Genomic DNA, 19,935 nt, shown 5'->3' on the forward strand with positions numbered 1-19,935 from the left:
CACTTTTAAATATATTTAATGATATTTATCAATAAGCAATCAATGCTTATTTTTCTCTCTTTTTGCATTTGAAGAACAAGTCAAAACCTTGAAGGTAGAAAAATAAACTATATCATAAAATACATCTCAATAAATTATAACACACTTGATGTTTTCATGGAAAACTCTAAATATTTAAAAATGATTATGTAAAATCACAGCTTGAATGATGAAATTGAGGTATGCAAGTACAGTACATGGATGTATATTTCTACACAACATTACTTTTAGACATTAACATAATATTGCTATTGAAACACTGAACTGCACAGTCTATAGCTCAACAACACAACAAAAGATCCAGCACCATTAAAAAATTAATTATGCAATTCTGAAATTATGTGGCACTTCTCTGCATGCATTTAATACCAGACCATAGTTAACACTTCTGTTAGGAATATTACTACCCATGCTTTTAGCTACATCAAATGTATCTGGAAGAAGTTAATACTGGCTTGATCACAGTAAACATTTCATGGACGCAACGCAACCATCGGATAAAAAGCTTGGATCACAGCAGATGACTGTCGACAGCACATTGGATGACATCAGATCTTGCACTGTAATTATGAAATACTGTTCGTTGGGTTCCCTCTAATCATATCCTCATCATAAGGCTAAAAGGGTTGGAGAGTTCAGAATATCTACCACTGACTCAGCTTTTCCTACTCCACCTTTGCGGCTGTCAACCCCATCTGCCAGTGAGTCTAACTCCGGATAGGTGAAAGCAAAAGCTGACAGGTAACTGGTACAGGTGGGGGTGGAAGTCACAATAGGGGTGCTCAGGGGTTCCAGGTCACTGGACACTGATTTGTAGAGGGTTTCCCAATCTGTCACCCCAAAAGAGCTGCTCAGGTCAATGTCCGGGACAGAGCGAGCTGTCTCCAGAGAGGACTTCTCCATGCCAGGGAGAAGGTCCTCCAGGGGCTCTTCTTTCAAATCCAAGGAGTGCTCTAGCTCACAAACATTCACCTCAGCACTGGAGCAGAGCAGGATGTTGGAGTTCCCAGAGATGGCTGTGGTGGGGAAGCTGGAGTCCTCAGAATCTTGGAGTGTGGTGGACTCCACTGAGCTGTCTTCAGGGAGCTTGCCATTTCCTAGAGCTGAGAGCAGCTGGGGGGAACCAATGGGCTCTTGGAAGATACAGTCAATGTCCTCTGCAATTTTGCAGGCCGGTTTATGTGCAGCCAGAATAAGCTCCAACTTCTCCTTTTCCTTCAGGAGGTTGGCTATTTCTGCCTGCAGAGCTGCCTTTTCATCTTCTAGCGCATCTGTCTCCTATACAAAAAGAACCGCAAGTGAGCTATGTATTAACTCATTTTAAATGCACAATTTCTGGATGGACTGTTTACACAAGAGAATTTGATGTTACCAAGAGATGGGTTTACTTACAGCTTGCAGAGTGTCTGTGAGCTCCCTTCGTCTATTGCGGCACTTTGCTGCAGCCATTTTATTCCTTTCTCTCCTGATTCTCTTTTTCTCCTCCTCTTCTGGAGAAAGCTGTTTGATTTAGGGGAAAAAAGAAAAATTCCTGAAGAATCTGACCATTTCATCCCTGCATCTTTGATTTCTGTCCCAATTCATCCTTTGAAAAGAGTGGCAAATGTATCCTTCCCTGCAGTGTGTCTAAAAATAGACCGCTGTTGCAGACTCGCCATGTCCTGAATATAAATTGAATGCCCGTTTGAGGCACAGAGCCAAAACACAGCTCAGAAGTATATGCCTGAAAATGCTGCACTGTTGGCAATAATTATATTTTGCAGCAAGTTTAACATGGACTTTTGTTCTGTCTGATTTGCCTACATTCAGTAAATTAAAATTACCTGCTCCGTTTTCCCTTTTCTGGCAGTGGTATGCCCCCTACTCGCGCTGGCTTTAGTCACCTGGGCTGAGCTCTGTGCTTTATAGGTTTGAAGTGTACCCACAGATGGGGAAACAGACGTGATCATGGTCGGCTGGACCATCCACTGCAAATCCGGGGTAGTTGAAATTGCAGTGACAGTCGGAACAAAGGGACCCCCTGAAATATCTATTTCTGTACAAAGTTCCTGCAAAAAAAAAAAAAAAAAAAAAAACTTAAGTTGAAACATGGGCAAAATGGAAGGTCGTCAAATCAATCCTCAATGCTTTATCGAAACGCGTGCTGTAAACGCCTGGGATGTTAGGCAAATAACATTCCAGTGCCATTGCAGCAGAAGCAACTGAAACGTATCAGATAAAACGCAACAAATATAATAATCTCGTCAGATGAATTTCCTTTGGGAGTAAACCGTTTAATGTGAAAGGTTTCGTAGTGCAGACTAATTTTCCCATAGGCTGAAAATAATATTCCCAGTTACAGTGTGCATCATATTTGATTTAATCATGTTAATTAAATATATCAAATGAACCAAAAATAGCCCCCTCCCGATCAATAATAGGTTTTTTAATTGCTGCTGACGTAGACACTGACGCAAAACTGCTGTGGAGTCTCCTGAATGATTCTATTCCTTCAATGAACAGCTGTACAAATAGGCATTCTAAGTGAAAACAAATGTTACCAAAATAACAACAGTTTTATACATATTTTATGGTGTCACTTAATGAGACCTAATATGATTTCCTTACCTTTGTCACATTGCCTTACCAACAGAATATTTACATTGTTTTGAATGCTATTTGAGAATGTGAGCAGTCGTCTGAAAAGACAGTAGCCTAGCGTACATTCTCTCCTCCGCCCTTTTGGACCCGCTTTGAATATACAATATAAGGGTAGGTTACACACATCGTGTACAAAGTGATAGTGCTTTATTGCTCATTCATCTATATACTAATGTTAAAGCCGCTCCGTTGCATAGACACGTATAAAATGATTAGCTAATATCAATGCAATAAGATACAATAATAAAGTAATAGCTGATGGGAATTATTCAAAACCCAAGGGAGTTTATGTAACTACACATCTATTTGACCTAAAATAGGTTAGTTATGACCGTCCATGTGCGCGAGCGTCAGCATCTTTATTGCAAGTACAAAAAAATGTACTATTCAGGTGTACTGCGTGCTGTACAGGTCTACTTGTATATGGTCAATGCAATGGGATTGCAAAAAGTCAGCAATCATGATTAACATTTTGACTCCGTACCTGTGTCTTCTCCATCGGAGAAGCCGAAGCGCTGGAAAACGAACCAGCTGGTGACTGCTGGTAATGCGAAAGGGTGTCCCCGACGGGAGATGCGGTACTGCAGCGAGACGAAGAATCGTAGTCGGTGTTAAAGTTTGGAAACATCTCTTTAGAATACGGCAACAAGCGGTAATAATACCAGAACTGCAACCCTTCTGTATTTTGTGAAGCCTATTATACTATCCGACAACACGTTTCTACGCAGTCCACCCAATGCCTTCCACCAGGTTTATAAACCTGGTATCTGAAAATTAGTTCCTAGCTCCTCCTTATATACTGTGCCAGATTTTTATGAATGAAATCTGTGCGCTAAGGCAGTACCATTTTCTTGGAGGGGAGCGGTTTCAGTGATAAAGCAAACACCCATTTCTTTTCAATATAACACCAATATTTAATTACACTATAATTTCACTTCTGAACACAGTGTTTTCATTCATATTACAATGCATATAATAAAGATAAAACATGTAATTTACAACAACAGCATACCCCTAGTACCCCTGAAAGGAATAGTGTTATCACATCACGTGAATCATGTCAGTTCTGAAAGGTATACAGATGTTACACCCACGCGCAGCTCAAATAAACGCTAAAAAGTAATTGAATTTAGAATATTACGATTCAGATACAGAAAACTGTATTTATGAGTGTATGCATGCTTTAAGTATGCTTTTCGGTATTAATGGTTTGTCATTCTCTGAATGAAGATTCTGTCCAGATGTCACACTGCAGTTCTGATCATGGTTCGAGATATTTTTCACCATCACCAAAATAATGGACAGTGAGGCACAATATAAATGATTAAGTGTAATAATGTGATTTTGTTCACAAAATAATTTCACTGCTCTCAAAATATGTTACTATGGCAGAAGTGTATTTAAACGGCAATGTTACTTTTATATTTGCATTTTATAGGCTATTGTATATCGATACAGCGTTATAGCTCAATGTGATTATTTATTTATTTGTATTAGACATCAGGGATGTGACAACTCAATATTTTTTACATGGGTGCTATACGAAAAATATAAAAATGCAAAAATACATTTTTACATAATTCGCGATAAATGTAGTATCTTACCATATGCACGTTCCTCCATGTAAAAAATATTTTTATTAAAACGTATTATCGAACTTGAAAGCAACACAAAGGTACTAAACGGCTCTAAAAATAGCCTGCGTGAAAAGCAAGTCACAGTGATTGGAGAGCATCAATGTGACCGTAATTTAGATTTTGGGAAGAACATTACAATGTTACATTGTCCGCTTTATTATCCCATCTTGCGTGTGAGATAATCGTCCTGAACAATTGGCTCTGGCAAACTGCAAAGAATAGAGCTACGGTCATTTACATACCATTGGTCAGCCGTCCAATCAAACACAACATTCAGCATACCATATATGCACATCCTGTTCACGTGCCCTCAAATTGCCGGGAATTGCATGAGATAGTGGCCGCAGGAACGTGTTTGATCCTTTGTATGGCAGGAATATAATCGCGATTTTGTTCAAATTTTAATTTGAATTCTCTGCTGGCTACAGTCGCCATCATCATCACGTGTTTATTTAATAGTTCACGGTAGATTTCTAAGTTCTTCATACACATGGGCATGGTTTACTTGCTGACAGATTTCTATTTTGACCTCGGTGTTGACATTTCTGTGAAACAGATTTTCAAGACAGAGGAGCTCCTTTAGTTTCAGTGTATAGTGGTAGGGTGCTCAGTCCATTACCAATACAAGAAGCGATTGAAACGCATCAGAGGAAATAAACAATAAAAACAACTACAGTTATGATCTAGTAACATTTGTATGAAAATATGAGGCCTCATGGGGCAATAAGCACACATATAATTGCTTATTAATTTAATCATTATTGCAATGTATGTAATGGCGTGCACGTTTTTAGAACATTTTTATAATTTATGCTGAAATCTCATATAGGCTAAAGATTTGATGTCAAATAACAATGACTGCCCGAATATTCTCACCAGCGGATCAAGGCTGCCCCTTGCCTGCCTAGTAAATGTGACATCACTTGTTTTTGAAAATACATCTTGCAGATCGACATGTAAGCATGATGTCATTTGGAAGCCTACTTGCAGAAAATGGGCCTTCCATATGAATGACATGCATGAAGGAGTGTTTCTCGGCAGTGACGCCCTCTAGGCTACTGGCAAGTGGAAGCCTAGTCCATCAGGCATAATGCTCTCTTTGTAGAGAAGGATTATAGGCTTCTCCCGTGTTAACGTAACACCTACGATTCGAGAAAGTAAAGCTCTAATATATATATGAAAAGTGGTAGTTTATGAAATGAACAGAGACCACCCAACGTGAAACGTGTGTTATACAAAACTACGTTTTAAGCAAGGTAATATTTAAGAGACTGAAAGTCCAAGATCCTAAAGTGTATAATTCTCCTTCGTCTAAACTGTATTTTGCATATTTGGCGACCATTAGCTTATGAAGGTTTCACGGGCACCGCTATTAATAAACATGTAGGTGCATACTGTGTATACGCTAGCGTTTTCTGCATACTCAATTTCGAATTATTCCATATTTGTGTATGTAGGAGAAACAGGCTATCTATTGCAGCCTTGTGCTTACGTCATTCGAAAGAAGTAGGCTAATTTAATTTTAAACTATCTTTCAGAGCGCAAGGATGCTGCGTAATTACGATAAAATAATCGGGTATTAAATATTTTAGTTGTGGAAGGAGGTTGCTATATGACTAGTTGAGACTAGCAAGTTCGAACACAACAAAACAGTTTTCAGCTAAAACACATTGGCTTGGTTTTGACACAACAAACGAAAAGTAGCCTCATCAAGTATGGATTGGCTTTCTTTAGATAAAACCAAACCAAATAGTTAAATGTAAGGTATATTGACTTTCGTATCTTCAAAACAATGCTTCCGCAAAAGCGAAATCAACCACATTCTACCTCACTATACACCGTCCTCCACGGGCTTTACGTCGACGTCTGCATAATTATGCAACGTCAATTGCACGTAGGGACGGTACGTTACCATGGCGACAGCTGATGTTTATTATAAACACAAGTATGTATGCCCCTTCAGAAAAGCTGAGACGACATATTTACTTAGCAATAAATTCACTAAATAAATAAACAATTAATGAATGACAGTGTAGTATAATGGTTAGGTGACTTGGCATGCAACTCAGAAGCTGATTTTTTTCCGTTCAAATTTTCAGTTGTATAGATGGATTGTTTGTAATAAATAAATAAATAAATAAATAAATAAATAAATAAATAAATAAATAAATAAATAAATAAATAAGTGAGTCTGAATAAGACCATCTGCTAAATGCCAAAATGAAATGCAAAGAAACAATACTTGATGTATGAAAATGAAAATTTAAAAAAGCAATTGTCTCAAAAGAATATAATATAGTCTAGCCTACTTTAGGCTGATTGAATTGATCTCTGCTTTTTAAAAGTTAAAATAAAGAGGGGACAGAGAGAAATCAACCTCCAAATATCATTTTGTAATATATCTTGAATATCTTGGGAATTGCATTTGTATTTTTCTAAAGACTACATGAATATGAATATTAATATTTGTGGATTTCCCACAGCTGACAAGCAGGGAACACTCTTGGGAATCACTTGTTTAACAACAGAAGTCATATGATGGAAAAAAAGATATAGGTAATGCAGCAATCCTGATAAAACCTGTTCTGCTACCAGGCACACCCACCTCAGGTACAAACATTGCCCAGGGGTAAATTTTCTATGATGCAAGAAACATGAGTGCCAAATTCTCTCTTCTGGTGTATAACTGAAGCCAAGATCATGGCCAAAATGGCTGAAAGGTAATCTATAATACTTCAGACATAATTACTGTTGTGTTGAGCAATATATGTATTCTGTAGTTTGTCATATAATATGACTACTACAATTTCTGCAAATTTAAGAAATTAGTCCAAATGAAAATAAACATCTTTACTATTATTCCATTCGTGACATTTTGTTTGACATTACAATTTCTCATACACTGGATTTGTATAACACCAAAAATATCACACGTGAGGCAAATGCATGTTAAAAAAAGTAAACAAACACTTTTCTGTGTGGCTTACGAATGTATCTGCCCGCCTATTACAGAAGACCTACTTTGTTTCTGTGGCTCTGTACGATTCCCAGCAGTGACCCGCCCATTTCACAGGATGCATTCCATATAAGGATAATTACGTATTGGGATTCCCTGCTCTAGAATGTACCATGTACCAGAGAATAGGGGATAGTTATATTAAAAATGTAAAATTTCTGATGATATTATATTTGATTGTATATTAACACACATAGATATGTATATTACAATGCCTTTAATGCAAGTGATCTTTATTTTGTCTGTAGTAGTTAGTGGTTTCTGAAGTAAGTAAATACAATTTTTAATTATTTCACTAGAGATCCCCCCCCCCGTTACTACGGCGATGTGGGTTTGACTCCGTAACTTTTTGTCGTCTGAGAAAAAGTATAAAAGGCTCCCCGATCGTGAGAGTTGACAGAATCACTCAAGCAAGCACGGAGCTACTGAAGTATTCTTACTGCGATAGGATTTGACAGTGAATTCCGAAAAAGACGGAGGAAGGACAATCTTGAGAATCCAAGTCCGAGGCAACCAAACATAACCATCGCTTGAAACTATTTCTGTGCTGGATAAGTTTACCGTAGGATTGCTACAGCGATGATGTATTCAGGCTTGGGCACGGAGTGTGACTCCTCTTCCCGCTGCAGCACTGCTTCCCCGGCCGGCGACAACCGTACTTACTACCCATCTCCAGCTGATTCGTATTCCAGTGTGGGCTCGCCTGTCAATCAGTCTTTGGTAAGATATTAAGATATTTTAACTTTTAGATATTAACTAGATCGTTTACGTTTATATTTGTGGTAAGAACTGTTAGCATTTAACATGTTAGCATTTGACTACACAGTTTAGTAATTTGGCAAAATCACGTAGTCAACGTTGTTTTCTTTTTTTCTATAAAAAGGCTAGACATGTGCGTTATTTCAGTTATAAAATTAATATAGTATGTGTTTTCTTTATATTTTCATTCATTCTGAACACCCCAGAAGTTGCATGTGCATGAAGTTATTTGCATGACTTGGGAATGTTTGCTTGCAAATGGTTAACTTTTGCCTTATTATAGGCCAGAGAGACCTATTTAATTTTCTATTTCATTTTTTAAGAACTCAAAACTCTTCCATACAATTATTAAAATGAAATTTTATGCAATGTTATACATTTTCTACAAAAGCACTCATACTTTCCCCCCTCTGTACAGGACTTCACTGATCTTTCCATCGCAAGTGCCTCTTTTATTCCAACTGTCACCGCCATCTCTACCACTCCAGACCTTCAGTGGATGGTCCAGCCTACCATCTCCTCTGTAGCACCTTCTCAGAACCTAGTCCATCCATACAATGTTCAGCGTACAAACTCTGACTACACCAGGGTGGGGATGATCAAGACTGCTGGAATCAAAAGAAACATTGGCAGGAGAGGCAAAACTGAACAGGTAATTAAAGATGCTCCTTCACGCACGATTCCCTACATATCTGTGCAGCTGTTTCCTTGCCACAGAAGTAAAGAACAGGTTGGGATGGCATAATGCAGTAAGCAGATTAACTCATGTCATTGAGAGCCTGCAATACATTTATATAGGCATTGGCTCCTGAGGCTTGCTTTTAATTTCTAGGAAGGGAAAATTAACTGATGATTAGGGAAACTGCATTGGAATAATTTGTTGTTCAAAATTAATGGTTTCCTGTTTTGTGCTTTAGTTGTCTCTTGAGGAGGAAGAGAAGAAGATGATCCGCAGAGAAAGGAACAAGATGGCTGCTGCAAAATGCCGCAATCGAAGACGAGAACTCACTGATACTTTACAAGCTGTAAGTCCTTTTTAAATTGTGGTAGTTGTTTGATTGAATATTAACTACAACATCATGTATGCATAATTACAGGAAGACTAAATGACATTTTTCTTCCTTTCCCTTCATAGGAAACTGATACTTTAGAAGATCAGAAATCTTCTCTGCAAAATGAAATTGCCAGTTTGATGAAAGAGAAGGAAAAGCTGGAATTCGTCCTTGCAGCCCACAAGCCTGTATGCAAGATTCCTGCAGACTTTGACACTGGCTTTCTTGAGGCCTCCATCTCCCCTGTGCGCAGTCTAGGGGCAGACCTGACCTCCCAGACCCAGAGTACAATCTCCAGCATCTCTGTCCTTAAGGAAACTGAGACCATCTCTACCAAATCATCCCTCTTCACATCCAGCTCTGCCACTGAGGCTAGTACATTTATGACTGGGATATCCGACCTAGAGAGCTCCTTTGAGGAGTCTCTGGACCTCTTGGAATCACTGAAGAAGTCATCTGATGCTGCCCAGTCTGTTCCTGACACTGACCTGTCTAGCTCTTTCAATGTGCCAGATTGGGAAGCCCTGTGCATGCCATCCATTAATGACTTTGAGCCTCTGTGCACGCCAGTGGTAACCTGCACCCCTTCTTGTACAACATACACATCTTCATTTGTATTCACTTACCCAGAGGACAATGGCCTTGCCACATGTGGAGGAGCCCACAGAAGAGGAAGTAACAGCAATGACCAGTCTTCAGACTCCCTCAGCTCTCCCACCCTGCTTGCCTTGTGAAGCTAAAATGAGCTTCCAAGTTCTATAATTCAATATCATTAAGGACATACAGATCACAGGGCTATGCCATGGACTTGCTGAAAAGATTATGCTTAAATATCAATCATACTTGCTGCTTTCAAGTATGTGACAAAAAAGCATGTATGAAATTCAAACTCATGTATTCTGACTGCTGTTATCTAAAGCATGTCACATTATACCATGTTAATCCTATTTATTAATAGGCCTACTACAAATTCTATTGTAGTTTTGTGCATTATTGGTGCAAGGTTGTATAGTTATATTAGCTGACTACAGTTTATTAAATGTGCACGAAACAATGGTGATAAAACAGTAGTTAAAATGTAAAAAAAAGAATAATAAAATTAAAGTCAGGAAGTCCCCCCTGGGAAAGAAAGTTATTCTATTATAAAACTGAAATTTTCGTTTTCTGGTTAATGCTGTTGCTCATGGTTTAATATTATACATGTTGTGTCTTACCATAGTCTGAGTGGTCTAAATATGGAGAAAGTTTTCTGTGAAAACGCATGTAACATGTATGATTGTATGATGTACATAATTTAAGTTATAGGTTAATATTTTACTTTTGAGACCTAATGCTGATGCTTATCACGAGCAAAATTATTGTTTAGTCAGTTACCGACAATAAATATTTGAAAACGTATGCATATTTCTGTGGTTTATTGGTTCAGATACATAACAACGTCATTGAGTACAATGATTTTGTTCCATTTAAAAGCAATAAGGAAGCACACGGAAGCTGATGGTGTCTTCCATAAAGACAAGTGACTGCTGCTTACACGTACAATTAAAAGTTTTTTATTTTTTTTGTTTCCTGTTAAAAATGGACGATCTTCAAAACTCAGACCTGGAATACGTCTAAATTAATCAAACCCGACAAACCGTAGGCTATTTCGAGGGCGGATGAAATTTGGCGTGACGGCTACCCCACTATACGAAAATTTTAGCAGTCTGTACTGAAGATCACGGGAAAACGTCAGAACGTTAGCGTCAGTACGTCATGCGTGATATGTTTTCCTATATTTTCTGTAACCTAGCAACGTTTACGTAATTACGTAACATCCGTGCCCATATGTAGCTGTGCCTTGTAACATTGTGGAAATTTCGAGAAATATTCAAGATCATTAGTGGCATTCTGGTGGCGTTGTAACCTATGCGTTGCAATGTCAACATTAACCACAAATGTTACCATATAACTAGAATTATTATAGATTATAGAATCTCACAGCTTCGAATTACGAAGCATTCGCAGCAAATGTATGTTGTTTCTGTAAAGACACCATTTACACTCGCTGGTATGGGAATGCTGTTAGCCAAGTCAAGTAGCACTGTTGCTAAATGAATGGATGGGCCTACCTCAATAGCATTTTACTTTTCCAAAAGACAAATTACCACAGAAATTCCCCAAGCCAGTTGCAACAGTAAATACATTTTATGTTAAAAAACGAGAAACATAGTTAATACACTGGATGTTTAAAAATATAAATACTAGCTAGTTTGAAGGATTGAAAGTTAAAGAAGCAAGGCCATACTTTGGAATGTGGATATACTCCCAAGACCTTTTTAGATGCTAAATAATAATTCCTTTGAATATTTCCTTTTATTTCTTTTAAATTGTATTTATTGAAGTAAACCGTTTACACAATGATCTGATACTAAAAATGAATAATGTGTCTATGGTGTTAGGAATTAGGGTGTCAACTATATTCTCACATGGAAAGCTGTAATAACCAGAGAAAAGCCAGAACCTTCTGTGTATTTTTGGGTTGTTCAACACAGGCTAGATTCATCAATGGATTCCCTACAACCTTGCATGTTTCAGGCCAAGACAGTTTTAATCAGTTTCCAGAAACAGTTCGCTAAAGAAATAATGATTATGAATTTAGAGCATGCTCTGCAATTTCTACTGCCATTATATAGCTAAAGTAAAGTAAAGTTCACGTAATGGTACTGTGGTGCTTGTGGTCACTGGGTTGCTAACACTTCCATGTCTGAGATAGCAAACAACTCTAAATAATATAATCTAGCAAAAATCGAAAGACTTGTTTTACAGTAAATTAATCTGTTATATAGGATCATGTCAGTCTTTCGTAAATAAGATGGCCGCAGAACAGGCCTGCCAGCGCATCCCCATCTTAGAGTATATGGTCACAAGAGAAGATGCTCAGGAGCTGGTGATTAGTCTATTGGTCACATGATTCAAACTATCAATGCATGCAAAGTATGTACAACAAAGAATAAACATGACTACTGTCATTTCCATAACATATCCCAAACGTTATGGTCTGTAATGGGGGCGGGGGCTATGTACAAAAAGTCCTGCAATTTAAGCATGGTGAAACCAAAAAGTATAACAATACCCTCAAAGAAAAGTTGAGAATTTTCACTTTAATTACAATCGTGGAGTACGTAGATAGATATAAAAAAAGATATATACCTTTGTGCCAAACATTATGGAGCTCACTGTTATGTACGTATGAAAATAGTAATGTTTCAAATTATGCATTTCACCTCCCTGTCAGAGATAGCGCTCTTATTTTTTGCGTTACCTTCTCAGCATTATTTAGCTAGAGCTAATGCTGTATTACTTGTGTATTACGCGGAACTAACTGTGCACCGCAGTTCTGTGGTGTACACGAATGTGGCCCCGGTTTTCAGTAGCCATGTTTCGGTTTTATTTCTTAGTGCTTTTCCCTCTGCTTTTTGAATCGGTGTTTGCGATTTCTTTCTTTTTATCCGTAAATTCTCGGAAATGTTTACGGGAAGAGATCCATAAAGACGTATTGGTCACCGGTGATTACGATGTTTCTGAGCAGCCAAACACCAAGACCAATCTTAAGGTGAGTGTGAGAGTGATGCAGTCCAGAATTGAATAGTAGTCTATAGCTAACTGCGGCTGTAGTTAGTTAGCAAACTAGCCTATGTGAAAGCGTCCCGTAAAATTGATAGAAAGAAGAATTAAGTATGAGGGACTGTGCAGTAGCCTGCATGATATCTGCTGCAACCCCACCCAAAGTAAACTTAATATTTCATCACGGAAATGCACTTTTCGCCTAGACTATTATACCTATTAAATTATTTTAGCGAGCTTCCTCTTGACTGCCAAACTGCCCGTGAAAATACAAAATCAAACCAGTTAGCTGTAAGTGTACAACGTTAGAGTATATTAGGGTATAGTTCACATTATTTGTCAGACACTGTGGGTGTTTTTTAAAATGGTTTGTTAACCTAAACTGATATGCTGCCCCTTAAGTGAAAGTTACACGTCACTTTAAACGCCAAGACTCAGCCGGCGAAAGGGTTTACACTGACGTAGCTTGTAGGCTACCGTACAGGAGCGGTTGGAGAGTGACATCGAAATATCCAAATATTCAGTAACGTTATTCAAAGTGAATAATTTTTAGGTTACGCCACTAATGTTAATATCCAAATGTATTTATTGTGGGTTGTTTCCAAAAAATGTTGGAATTAGCCATATCTCCGAGATCCGTTAAACTGCTTTTCACAATTTAAAAAAAAGTAGGTTCAATGCACCATAATCTAAGTAGGCCTAAAATAAAGTTACCGTATTTTCGTAAATATTTAGTCAGTATTTGCACAGTTATTTCCACCATTTTATTTACAGTAATATCTATGACACCGAAGTTTTGTGAAAAACCAAGTTTAGTTTCAAACCCTACATGCCAGCCAGATACCTCCGTTCTGCTACCTCAGGACGCCTGGCACCTCCCCCTCTTCGCACCTGCACTTCCAGAACACGTCTCCTGTCTGTTCTGGCCCCACGATGGTGGAATGACCTCCCCGTGGAGGTCAGAACAGCTGAGACACTGACCCATTTCAAGCGACGACTGAAGACTCACCTCTTCAGGCTGCACCTCTCCCCATTCCTCCCTACCCCCCTGTAAATGACTGTAAGCGCTTAGGGTTGTAACTAGGCAGCTGTTTCGTAGGTGACTTAGGTGCATTAACTGTCTTAACTACTGCTTGTATTTTTTTTCCATAGACTGCGTTGTTGCCGTTCTCGTTATGTTAGTGTTAATCAGTTTAACCTTCAGGGTCCAAGTTGAACTATGCGGTTGTTCCCTGCACTTGGACCGGTACTTCTCTCTAGGGTTTCCGTCATACTTGTTCCTGGTTATGGTTATACACTTTGTTGTACGTCGCTCTGGATAAGAGCGTCTGCCAAATGCCTGTAATGTAATGTAATGTAGTTTTTAAGTGACCTACAGTATTAGGTGCTGTAGGTCTCAGTCAGTGACTAGCCTACTGCCATAATACACTACCTTTCCAAAAGTATGTAAACACGCCTTTTAATTTGTGGTTTCGGCTATTTCAGCCGCACCCATTGCTAACAGGTGCATAAAATCAAGCATACAGCCATGCGATCTCCGTTGACAGACTTTAGCAGTAGAATGAGTCTTACTGAAGAGCTCACTGACTTTCAACGTGGCACTATCATAGGATGCTACCTTTCCAATAAGTCAGTTAGTCAAATGTCTACACTGCGAGAGCTGCCACAGTCAACTGCAGCGCTCTTATTGTGAAGTGTAAATATATGAGCAACAACAGCACAGCCGCGAATCGGTAGGCCACACAAGCTCACAGAACTGGATCGCCCTTGTGCTGAAGCCTGTAGCCCGTAGAAATAATCTGTCTTCGGTTGCAGCATGCACTACAGAGTTACAAACTACTTCTGGAAACAGTGTCATCGCCAGAACTGTTCATCAAGACCTTCATGAAATGAGTTGCCATGGCCAAGCCACCATACATAAGCCTAAAATCACGATGCGCAATGCCAAGTGTTGGCTGGAGTCATGAAAGGCACACCGGCATTGGACTGTGGAGCATTAGAGACGCGGTGTATGGAGTGATGTGTCACGCTTCACTGTCTGGAAGTTTGACAGACTAATTTGGGTTTGCTGGAATGAATAGTGCCAACTGTACTGGCCCGGATAGTGCCAATTGTGAAGTTTGGTGAACGTGGATAATGGTCTGGGGCTGTTTGTCATGGTTGGGGCTGGGCCCCTTAGTTCCAGTGAAGGGAAAACTTCATGCTACAGCATACAATGACATTCTTGAGAATTTGGGGAAGGCCCTTTTCTGTTTCAGCATAATAACTCCCCCGTTCACAATGCAAGGTCCATAAAGAAATGGTTTTCTGAGTTTGGTGGGGAAGAACTTGACTGGCCTGCACAGAGTCTGAACTCTACCCCATGAAACACTTTTGGGATGAATTGGAATGTCGACTGCGAGCCAGGCCTTACGACCATCATCACTGCCCAACCTCACTAATGCTCTTGTGGTTGAATGGAAGTGAATCCTTGCAGCCATGTTCCAAAATCTAGTGGAAAGCCTTCCCAGTAGAGTGGAGGCTGTTACAGCAGCAAGGAGGGATCCAACTCCATATTAATGCTCATGGTTTTGGAATGAGATGTTCAACAAATACATATGGGTGTGATGTTCAGGTTTCCACATACTTTTGGAAATACAGTGTATACTCAGACTGGTTTCGATCATTACAAGTACTGCTACCATGGCAACTGGCAGGTAAAATGGATTTTGATCTTTTTAGCTAGGTTTACTTTATAATTGAACAATTTGCTAGAGTGGTGACAAAAACACTTTTTTATGGGCTGACCAGAAACCGATCCAGAGAGGAATGACAGTGGCCACTTTTTGTTACTTGACCACAATATAGCAAATTAAGAGGTCCCTACTCCATGAAAGGAGGAAAGTATGGTCAACAGGCCTTGTGTTGTGTTATGGTCCTCTTCCAAAAACATATTCAAAAAAGGGACTTGAAATGTAAAGCAACCAAATCTTCATTACTTTAGTACGAAAACATATCACAAATTTGTTCTCTGTTTATTTAGATTTGCTGTATGCAGACCAGGATATTGACCGACTGTAAATAGTCTATAGCCTAAGTGAAGGAAATGTTCTTGTCTTCACTTGTGCATGTAATTTATATGTTTATATACTTATTTTTTCTAAGATTACTGATTCCTCTGGGCACATCCTTTATTCAAAAGAAGATGCTTCAAAAGGAAAGTTTGCCTTCACGACAGAGGATTATGATATGTTTGAAGTTTGCTTTGAAAGCAAATCCCCGATGGGTGAGTACATGGCCATTTTTTTTTATTGCCACATAATGTTACTGAGCCTAGACCTGACCAACTGAAGCAACCCCAGATCATAACACTGCCTGCAGAGGCCTGTACAGTGGGCACTGTCCAAAAAAATCCAAACAGCGACTTTTTTTTGGCCAGGCAGTGTAGATTGGTGCACATAATCTTCCTGTGTTTAGTTGGGTAATAGGTGATGGTGATGACAGAGGTCTGGTGTTTGTGTGTCCCTCTCTTTGTCTGTCTCTGTATTTGTGTGTGTGTAAGAGTTAGTTTTAATTATTTTTTTGGTGGTGGTGGGGTTGTCGTTTCACAGAATGTTTGGCCCCTTCACAATAAATTTTTTTCATTCTGGTTTCCAGGAACTGGGCGAGTCCAAGACCAGCTGGTTAATTTGGACATGAAACATGGTGTAGAGGCAAAGAATTACGAAGAGGTAAGTGATTAGTGGGGAAACGGGGCCAGGATAGACCAGAGCCAGTGCAGCCCACTGCCAGCCACTCTAGCCTTTTGATCTCTGCCGTGCACAGGTCTGGTGTGAATTTATGCTGGATGGTATTTGTGCAAATTGGCTACAGTGCTGAAGTTTTCATATCAAAAAGAATTTCAACGGCATGTGACTATATGTCCATTTGTACATTTGTTTTCCTGAAGGACAGTATGATCCCCAGCTTGTTTAAATGTCACCAAGTGACAAAGTCACTACTGGAGGGGAACCAGACTGCCAGCTATTGGCAGGACATTTATTGTCATTTGTGATGGAGTAATTAATTAATTGAGGCTAATTTAATCAGGAGAAGAGTTTTGAAAAGGTTTATTATTTAATTGGATTTTAAAAAGGAAGGGAAGTTGGCATGAAATTGTTATGTCAACTCGAGGAAAAAGGAAAGAGGCTTTTTTATATTTTGTATTTTTCTATATTAATATGTTGTGAAAGCAGGAAATTGTAGTCTGACTTAAAATATAACTTTGGCTGAAACTCTGAGTTACTCAAATCCAAAGTTCTTAAAATGTTTTTGTTTTGATTAACCTGGTTTCAGGTAAAATATTAAACTTAGGATAGAATTTTCTCATTTGTTTGTTATACAGAGTTTTGTTTTAGTTGGCAAGAGCCCCTTGACTAATGTTAATATGTTTCAGGGAGTGTTGCTAGGGAGTCCCGGTTTCTGAGTTGGCCTGGTGTACTAAAGCAGTGTTTCTCAACCCTGGTCCTGAGGACCCACTGCCCTGCATGTTTTAGATGTCTCCCTGCTCCAACACGCCTGATTCAAATGAATGGGTCGTTATCGGGCTTCTGCAGAGCTTGATGACGACCCATTCATTTGAATCAGGTGTGTTGGAGCAGGGAGACATCTAAAACATGCAGGGCAGTGGGTCCCCAGGACCAGGGTTGAGAAACACTGTACTAAAGGGTGTTTGCGTGTTTACACGTGCGTTGAGTTTAGTGCAAAATTCAGCTGAACGGCAAATGATAGGTCTCGTATAATTCGAATTCTGGCTTCATCTGGTTTCATTTGAATTAATTTTAAAACCGTATACTTTTAAGCAATTAAAAAGCATACGATGACCAGCACAGCTTCTTACTACGCCACAGATCAGGCCAATTTGGGTTTGCTCTGACTGAAGATCCTGTGAGTGCAGGCAGGAGGTGCTGGTTCCCAATAAGGCACTGGCTGATGGAAACATTGGGGCCTCATTTATAAAATCTTTTTGGAATTCATCCTAAATGTGAGTGTGTGATTGTTTCCTAAAATGGTCTTACAAATGATTTATAATATATTATTATTTATTTATTATATATGTCCATATGCACAATCCATTTATAAATCCAAAATCATCCTAAAATTGTGTGCCTGTGAACGAGCATATCAACTCCATCCAGCGACGCCCTCAAATATCCTAACATGGCTGGATTTTCTGCGATATACTCCCTGCAAAACCTCTGTCACGTGACATAAAATTGATATATAGCCTTTTTATATCTTTCTTTTTCTTTGTTTTGATAGTTTAGAGCAATATTAATGTTATGCATATATGCAGTATTGAAAAATATTTGTGACAATTATATTATTTAAATTTTATGGAGTGAGTGCATGCACGAAAGTGCGCACACATGATAGAGTGCACGTGAGAGAGAGAGAGTGCAAGTGAGAGATTACATTTTACTGTACTTCCACCAATCAGCTTCCCTCCTGTTTTTGGAACAGTCTGGTTGTATTGTAGTCTTCACTGGCACTGAATGCCAGGGTTCCGTTTGGCAGTGGAGTGGGGGGCGGACGAAGAGACTGCCTGTTTTGTATGAGGAATGGGGGTGGTGCCGTCTGCATACCAGGCAAATTGTGTTAAGTGTGTCAGTTTACAGCTGCAATGTGTCCAGCTGCCAACTCTTTCTGTGACCAACACTGACATCTGCTGGGGAAGCTGGTCATGCTGACAGGCTTTGCCCTCTGGCCTTGAGTCATTTTAGTTTCAACACCACAATGCATTCTTTTCCTGCAAGGTTATGTCTTATTGTTGATGGGATGTAGCCTAATTTAGGACATGCTCTATGCTGTGGAAATGAATCCCAGTTACATTATAGGAATCAACCCTTTAAAATTTATTTTCCCCACTCAGATCGCCAAGGTGGAGAAGCTGAAGCCTCTGGAGGTGGAGCTGCGGCGACTCGAGGACCTCTCTGAGTCCATCGTGAATGATTTTGCCTACATGAAGAAGCGTGAGGAAGAGATGAGGGACACAAACGGTATGAGCTGTGCAAGAATGAGTGCGGGCCTGTATGAGGGAAACTATTCCCTTTGCGATCTGAGAATCCCTTCCTTTTCTGAATTCAACAGTTATTGTACATCAGGTTATACTCAAGTGAACCTCAAGCTTCATAAAGGAGTTAGAAGGCTATTGATTGGATGAAACCAAAATGTGAAAATAAGAATAGTCAGAAAGCGACAGCTGGATATAATCTTTCTCATTGGATTTCTGCAGTATGCTTGGCATCACTACCGTGAAACCAGTGCACCCTGCCTTCTAGCAGAAACCACTTTTGCATTGTTTTGCTCATGCTATGTCTCTCTCCCCACAGAATCAACAAATGCACGCGTCTTGTACTTCAGCATCTTTTCCATGTGCTGTTTGATTGGCCTAGCCACCTGGCAGGTATTCTACCTGCGTCGCTTCTTCAAGGCAAAGAAGCTCATTGAGTGAAGCTGTGTGCCAGCTGGAGAACAGTCCACTTAGTGGCCTCATCTAGCCACCATCCAGAGCAGAGACGGGGAAGCCAATCTAGTTGCGGCAAATAAATCGAAAGGATTGATGAAGAACAAGTGTGATATGGCCACTTTCATGAGGACTCAAATTTACCACTGAAATGCTATCAATTTATTGCACTGTTTCACTCAGTTCTAAGCATTAGGTAGGTCTAATTTCCAACGCTGAATCTTTACTGGTTTTTTATTTTATAAATGCCATTTTCAGAGGATTTTAGCCTTTTCAGATGTTGGTAAAGGAAGCGCATTGCTATGCGCAATGATTGTTTTTAGAGCCCTACTCCATTTTTTATTGTCTTCAGGGTTTTATGCATAAATATGGAAAGATGTCAGCAGTCTACCTATGAATAAATCGAGTTGACCAATACACCAAATTTGTACTTGAACGTAAGATTTGTTACACCATGTCTAAGACCCAAAGGGCCACATTGTGTAAAATTTCTTTCTTGTTTTTTTTTTGGGCTTATGTAACACAGTGGTTTGAAAATGTGTACCATGGCAACATTTATGAAGCCACAAGCTATTTTAAATTAAGATACAAAGATAAATAATAAAACACTGCAGTTTTAGATGTCAACTTTGAAAAGTAACCATTGCAAACAATGGACTGGTCATCCTTAAATCACTTTTCTCTCATGCTCTTAGTAAATGA

At 39.2% G+C, this 19,935-nt stretch overlaps 3 protein-coding genes across 3 annotated transcripts; 2 read left to right on the forward strand and 1 right to left on the reverse strand.

Moving 5' to 3' along the window:
- LOC118217556 (proto-oncogene c-Fos-like) lies at positions 1-3,430 on the reverse strand. Its single transcript, XM_035399454.1, has 4 exons — positions 3,164-3,430; positions 1,863-2,087; positions 1,432-1,539; positions 1-1,317 (listed from the first exon to the last, which is right to left on the reverse strand). The coding sequence occupies exons 1-4, from the start codon at positions 3,305-3,307 to the stop codon at positions 649-651; spliced, it is 1,146 nt and encodes a 381-aa protein (XP_035255345.1). The 5' UTR covers positions 3,308-3,430; the 3' UTR covers positions 1-648.
- Positions 3,431-7,742: 4,312 nt separating this feature from the next.
- On the forward strand, positions 7,743-10,541 carry LOC118217618 (proto-oncogene c-Fos-like). Its single transcript, XM_035399573.1, has 4 exons — positions 7,743-8,052; positions 8,510-8,743; positions 9,009-9,116; positions 9,227-10,541. The coding sequence occupies exons 1-4, from the start codon at positions 7,912-7,914 to the stop codon at positions 9,875-9,877; spliced, it is 1,134 nt and encodes a 377-aa protein (XP_035255464.1). The 5' UTR covers positions 7,743-7,911; the 3' UTR covers positions 9,878-10,541.
- A 1,940-nt stretch (positions 10,542-12,481) lies between these two features.
- Positions 12,482-19,657, forward strand: LOC118230408 (transmembrane emp24 domain-containing protein 10-like). Its single transcript, XM_035423413.1, has 5 exons — positions 12,482-12,738; positions 15,894-16,014; positions 16,386-16,459; positions 18,640-18,766; positions 19,100-19,657. Exons 1-5 carry the CDS (start codon positions 12,538-12,540, stop codon positions 19,219-19,221), a joined length of 645 nt encoding a protein of 214 aa, XP_035279304.1. The 5' UTR covers positions 12,482-12,537; the 3' UTR covers positions 19,222-19,657.
- Positions 19,658-19,935: the final 278 nt, after the last annotated feature.

The sequence above is a fragment of the Anguilla anguilla genome, chromosome 1, assembly GCF_013347855.1.
Source record: "Anguilla anguilla isolate fAngAng1 chromosome 1, fAngAng1.pri, whole genome shotgun sequence".
Classification (NCBI taxonomy): Eukaryota; Metazoa; Chordata; class Actinopteri; order Anguilliformes; family Anguillidae; genus Anguilla; species Anguilla anguilla.

Excerpts from the sequence above, each read along its gene's own strand:
- LOC118217556 (XM_035399454.1), bottom strand. The coding sequence starts at position 3,307 with ATGTTTCCAAACTTTAACACCGACTACGATTCTTCGTCTCGCTGCAGT. Across the intron at positions 1,540-1,862 it reads GAAAAGGGAAAACGGAGCAG|CTTTCTCCAGAAGAGGAGGA; the intron begins GTAATTTTAATT and ends TAAATCAAACAG. Across the intron at positions 1,318-1,431 it reads TCACAGACACTCTGCAAGCT|GAGACAGATGCGCTAGAAGA; the intron begins GTAAGTAAACCC and ends CTTTTTGTATAG.
- LOC118217618 (XM_035399573.1), top strand. The coding sequence starts at position 7,912 with ATGATGTATTCAGGCTTGGGCACGGAGTGTGACTCCTCTTCCCGCTGC. Across the intron at positions 8,744-9,008 it reads GGAGAGGCAAAACTGAACAG|TTGTCTCTTGAGGAGGAAGA; the intron begins GTAATTAAAGAT and ends TTTGTGCTTTAG. Across the intron at positions 9,117-9,226 it reads TCACTGATACTTTACAAGCT|GAAACTGATACTTTAGAAGA; the intron begins GTAAGTCCTTTT and ends TTCCCTTCATAG.
- LOC118230408 (XM_035423413.1), top strand. The coding sequence starts at position 12,538 with ATGTGGCCCCGGTTTTCAGTAGCCATGTTTCGGTTTTATTTCTTAGTG. Across the intron at positions 12,739-15,893 it reads ACACCAAGACCAATCTTAAG|ATTACTGATTCCTCTGGGCA; the intron begins GTGAGTGTGAGA and ends ATTTTTTCTAAG. Across the intron at positions 18,767-19,099 it reads AGAGATGAGGGACACAAACG|AATCAACAAATGCACGCGTC; the intron begins GTATGAGCTGTG and ends CTCTCCCCACAG.